At 31.9% G+C, this 6224-nt stretch overlaps 1 protein-coding gene across 1 annotated transcript; it reads left to right on the top strand.

The window, feature by feature from the left end:
- Nucleotides 1–2430: 2430 nt before the first annotated feature.
- Nucleotides 2431–5903, top strand: LOC148278410 (uncharacterized; the record flags this gene model as incomplete). The annotated part of the gene is made up of 2 exons (XM_088231428.1): nt 2431–2574; nt 5094–5903. Coding segments are annotated over 2 exons (924 nt in total), but the record flags the coding sequence as incomplete, so codon positions are not given.
- Between the last annotated feature and the right edge of the window lie 321 nt (nt 5904–6224).

Genomic DNA, 6224 nt, shown 5'->3' with positions numbered 1-6224 from the left:
AAGTAAATTGGAACAGTCAGTAATGCCATTTAAAAGCTTAAACAGAAACATTAAGCCAGCAATCTGTCGTCTATTATCCAAAGAGTTTATTTTAAAATGTACTCTCGCTTCATTACAATTCTGAATTGGGAATTATTTCTGTATGATAGACATTTAATTAATTTATTTTTGGACTTTTTCTATTTTAAATTTGTGATTTTTATAGTATGGGGACCAGATTAAAGTTGCATGTTAGAGCCGACTTCTGACAAATGGGTAATACAAAATTTTTAGGGTATTTATATCTTTAAACATTTTATTGACTCTAGTGACAAAATCCAATAACTTGAATGCATCACCCGTAATATGCCTGACATATTCGATATAGTCAAGTTTACTATTTAAAAGAACACCGAGGTCCCGAGTTATTTGAACATTCTTTATAGATTTGGTAATAAAGTTTTATTGATGATGAATGATATTAATATTTCGAGTAAAGGTGAAATGAAAGTATTTGGATATGTTAAAATATAATTTATTACGAGCACAATATAGAGAAATGCGGACCAGGTCTTCTTGCAGATACATACAATCATTCGGTAATTTTATCGGTTTAAATATTTTGGCGTCATCTGCATAGAGTTATATAGATGAGTGTTTGAGCTCTTCAACAATGTCATCAATATATAAAATAAAAAATGATGGAGCAAGATGAGAACCTTGTTGGATACCCGATGGAGTTGGTCTAAAGGAAGATTGGAAACCTTTTATAGTGACCGCTTGCAATCTATTCAATACATATAATGTGATCCATCTGAAAACGTCCCCTCTCATGCCATAACTCCAAAGTTTTTGTGCGAGTATTTTATGATTGATTTTATCAAATGCTTTTCGAGAATTGAATTTTTAGACAATTGAAGATAACTCAGTTAATTTTCCAATAGAATTGGAGTCCTAAAAAATAAAAAAAATGGTTTGAAATTTCATTTTACGTATACTGCAGTATTTTGCTGTCTTTTGGCACCTGAATCAAAGGACTGATCACCTTAGTTTCATGTTACATAAGGGGCCTTACTAATTAATCTAGTATTAAGTTACGCCCAAGCATAGTGGCAGAATACTTTTACTACTACAATAAGTATGGTATTCCCATACGTATTTTACCATTATGCCTAAGCGTAACTTTATACCAACTCTATGAAATACAATGCATTTAGTTAGTCAATCAGAACCCTTTGCATCAATGGGTCCGTATAAGGGTTTGATGATGATGATTAAGTAACTCCTTAAATGATGATTTCTTATTTTGAATCTCGTGGTCACGAAGATTACAAAAAATTATCACAAACAATGTTTGTGTCTGGAATGTTCCGTTTTTCGTGGAATCAATCTGATTTTAAAGTTTTAGATTTTCATGGTATCGCTGTGATTCAATATGTCATATATTTTATTTACAGAATACGATACCTTATATCGCAAGTCAGAGTCCAGATTGTCAATATTTCCTGGAGAAAGCTCTCCTGACGAAGGTATTGCGAAAGTTCGAGAATGATCCGTGGTTAAGAGTAACGAAGTTTGAGGTTGCCAAAGCTTGCAATGTGGGGGATAACTACATGTCCACCATACAGAGAGCACATGTCGAAGGATCGCATTCAAATGGAACATGTAAGTTAATTAACTGTTCGTTTTATTATATATATCTAACTATTATAATGAATCAATCACTTTCGTTTATAAACACGAATCTTACATATTAGTCTTATTTAACGATATCTTTTTAATTTGGTTAATTATTTTGTTGTATCTATTGGACTTTTATGTATATAAATATATTTATTTCTTTTCTATATGATGATATTTTTTAATGTTTTTATTCATTATTGTTTTACAATTCTTTTCTGCTTAAATCACTGATATTATTGTTTGATATTATTTTTTATCCTATCTTTTTATGTATCATTTGAAGATGGGTTTGCTTATTATGATTGATCATTTGATTCACATTTTGCTTACAAATAATTTAATTAATTCCGTTTCTCTTTTCACCATTATACATATTATGGTCTTATCTTGTATAAAATTACTGTAAGTATTAAAAAATAAATATTTAATTATGTTTTCATTAATTATTATGAAATTAAAAATTTTGTTTACAGTTTGTTAATAGTATTTTTTTTTTTTTGTTTCTTAATTTTGCGTTGTCGTTGTTATTAATATTTGTTCGTATTTTCTTATGTTAATTTTATAATTTTTATGAATAATTAATTAGAATCATTTCTGTCCTTAATAAATTTGAATAAAAATGTTTGTCTTCCTTTTCTAGTTTTAAAAAAGTCTTTCATTTTGAAGCGGCAGATGGAAGACATTGAGAAACGTAAACTGTATTTGGCAGATCTCGTCTGGACCAACGAGGAGAATATGTACTACACAGTTCTCCCGAGACTCAGAAGACACTGCACCACTGATCTTCCTCACCCCAGGCTGTACTATAGTGACCAAGAAGTCATGGTGCTGGAGGACCTCAAGGACAGTGGCTACACAATGCAAGACCGACTGACGGGGATGGATTTGGAGCACTCAATGCTGGTTATGAAGGTGTGAAAACTTGCCATTCAAAAAACACGTCACCGAAAGAATAAAAATTAGTTTTAAAATAATGATGCATGTGTAGCAGTGTTCAATTTTTTTTTACTTTTACTATAGCAGTACTGTATAGTTTAATGCGTTACATCACAAAATACGAAAGTAGATGATGATTTGGGAAAAAAAGGCTAATGGTTGATTTCCATTAGAAGCAAGAAGGCAGAAAACTTGTAAAACTTGTTATTGTCACCTTATTCATGGATAATTTGATTACATACACATTTATTCATAGAATTCTTTTGTACTTGTGTATATCACTGAACTCCGTAACGGCTGGACCGATTTTGATGTGCTTTTGTGTGTTGAAGTGGGTTGGTCCAGTTCCGGGTGGATTAGATTCATAATTGGACCAAGTGGGTCACTGATGATATTGCATTGATATTGTTTATTTTGCTTTGGGCAACAGCAAATCACACAACGACGAAACGAAAAGATTGACATGTAAAACTCAATGTCAAATGTCACTTAGTATATAGTTTATCGAAAACTCGAATATTGAAAAAACATTTGCTAAACCAGCTCATAGCTGGCAAGCCAACATTCTGGCTGGGCTATGTTTTCCAGGTCTGCTAATACTTACATACTTTACAAACTTATTTGCAAATTTATCGAATAATATGCATTTAAACATATTTTAAAATTTACATATTGTTTTTTCTTTTACCGCAACACGTTTGTTTCTTAGAATAGGTATTGCCCATATTACAAGTACGAATTAGATCCGTACAATTCATCGACCAATTAGTACATAGACGCGCCCTATAGAGTAAAAAATATTATTTGAAAAGCAGTGACCAGAAAACGTACCCATAGTTACAGAGTTTATTTATTTATATCAGGGCTGCATTCAACGAGCATTTATATACTACCAAAAATTTGAGGATACAAGTTTGTATTTTAATATTTACAATTAACATCCGTTTTTGATAGATCCCAATCAAATTCTTCCTTTAAATTCATAATAATTTTCTCATTTTTTTATTTTCGTTGTATTATGGGGAATTTAAAAATTTTATCAACTCACATTTATTATATTTTTCAAATGTATTCCTATCAGTGCATCCCTGCAAGTAAAAAGAACAAATAATATTTAATTTGAATATTAATTCTTATTTAAAGCTTTATTAATTACTCATGAACAAATATTTACCAATGAAAATAGGCATAATTCTCTTAACAATTTTCATTCGAGAGATTTTTACACGATTTCATAGATTTCGGTGATTCAATGATTTTCTGAGATGATTCCTGAAATAACTCCATGTGTGACGCCAGAGGTTCTCTTCCGCTTATTCTGTCAGTTCTGCCGATTGCTCCGTTTGCGGTGAGCGAACCTTTTTGTGAGCGCAAGAAAACATTTTTTTATATCCAAATTCCCGTATAGCTAAAGTTCCTAATTCTTTTCCCAAAACTCGTATGAACGCTGCGCATCTAGTACGTTATTCTATTACCTTATGTCCGGATGTAAATTAGATTTCTCGAGAGTCAAATGTATGTTAACTCTTAAAAGACTGTGGTTAATAATCCCTTTGCGCGCGGTGATGTAACATCGTGTCACCACTAGTAAAAGACGGAATATTCTTAAGTTTCGATATCTGAAAAAAAACATGGAGACGCACCGTTTAATCATTTTTTTTCCATAATTAATGCAAATAAAATATAATTTAGCCCTGTTATAGCAAAATAAATTAAAAATCATCAATACGCCGCTCATATTACACGCATGCGTCCCCCATCACTGTCATCAACCGACTGTAGTTAATTTTGTTTTTGTCTCTTTCACAATAACACCCGCCACAGAACAGAGTCTCTGTCTTCCTTGTTATAAATTATATGTTTTTGTTTTCTCTCTAATACAATTTAGTTGCTGAATTAGGGGACACTCTTTCTTCGCGTAGCGTTAAGGATAAATATTTTTTGTATTAACATCCAGCATAGTAATTAAATTTAACTTTCCAAATCCGGTGCGAAAATGTTCATTTGAAGATTACAAAAAGTACGTGTTCATAATTTTTAAAAAAAGAGATACATATTAAGTCTTGTTTCGTATGTAGACTAGTGTGACATCACAGCCACACAAGAGTTCATATTCACAAAATACTTTAGTCAACAATTTCATTAACACAAAAAGTTTCACTTAAATAATAAATTGATACACTTTCAGTACCTAGGTAGGTATTGTACATATTATTTCACTTCATCAATGGAATATAGACTCCGAATATTGCAAAATATAAATCTTAAACAGTAACATGTTAAAATTTCAGGTATTATGAAAAACATATTGAAAACGGCCAAGTTTTATATAAAAATTAACTACCAAGAATTCTACGCATGTCTGTTAATTTTGATTAAAATAATTACTCAAATATGCAAAATGTACCATCCTCAGTTAAAATACTCCAAATATAATTATCTTTTATAATGTTAGTTGATTTCCTTTACTTACTTTTTTCCCTGCATTTTTCCAGAATATTGCCCTCTTCCATGCCTCATCTCTTGCGATGCAAAAACTCGACCCGGAAATATACAATTTAATGAAAACTAATCTGAAACATCCGTACAGTGGACCAAGAAGCTACGAAATGGCTATATATCTAGTTCGCCAGGGCATCAAAGACTTCGTGGATTTGCTGAGGGAGTCTCCCAAGAACGGCAGACACGAAACAATAATTGAATGCCTCGAAAAGTTCGAGAAGAAGCAGGAGGCTCATTTGCGGCTGTTGATGCAACCACCGACGAACGAAATGGCAGTTTTTATACACGGAGATCTTTGGGTCAATAATATATTGTTCTCGTGCGATCGCGCTGCAGATCTTCGACCGAGATCCGTCAAATTTGTGGACTTCCAAGCCACGAGAATAGGATCTTTAGCCTGGGATATTCTGCACTTCTTGTTCACGAGCGTCCAGCCGACGATCAGAAATAACCACTACAACGTCCTCGTGAAATATTACTACGATAATCTAATCGCCTACCTGAAAAATTTCTTGGGCAAAGAACACATGGATTATATTAACCAACTCACTTACGATAGAATCCGCGAAGAATTGACTAAATATAAAATGTATGGACTCATAAATGCGATTTTAGTTTTGCCTGTTGTTACGTGTGATTCTTCAAAAAGTTTGCCTACTCAAGATAATATGCGAAACGGTAATTCCTCAACAAATTTATTCCGCGATCGATTGGTAGATGTCGTAGAATGCTACATACAAAACAGTTGGCTTGGCGAAGACTCGGGCCAGTAAATAGTAATAATTATTTTATAATATTTTTTATGTCGTAATTGTTACACGTTCTATGTTTCACCATATTTTATTCAACAAAACTGTGTTATTATATTTTAAGTACTGTGGTTAATTTTAAGAATTAATTTTTACAAAACATGCTCTGTGATATGATCAATATTTGTTTTGTTATTGTTTTTAAATTTCTTTCGACAAGAAGGTGATTTAAATCAATTTGTTTTTATGTACAAATAATTGGGGGGAGATTGAAAAATTCAACGAATTATTTACATAACTTTTAAAGAATATGTTTTTAATCAACCTAACCCCATATATCAATATAATTAAAGCATTGACAATGTTTTCAGTATT

The sequence above is a fragment of the Micrasema longulum genome, unplaced genomic scaffold, assembly GCF_059751315.1.
Source record: "Micrasema longulum isolate JH-2025_06_02 unplaced genomic scaffold, ASM5975131v1 h1tg000883l, whole genome shotgun sequence".
NCBI lineage: Eukaryota > Metazoa > Arthropoda > Insecta > Trichoptera > Brachycentridae > Micrasema > Micrasema longulum.
The sequence above is the reverse complement of the archived record's forward strand: the minus strand, read 5'-3'. Positions and strand labels throughout refer to the sequence as shown.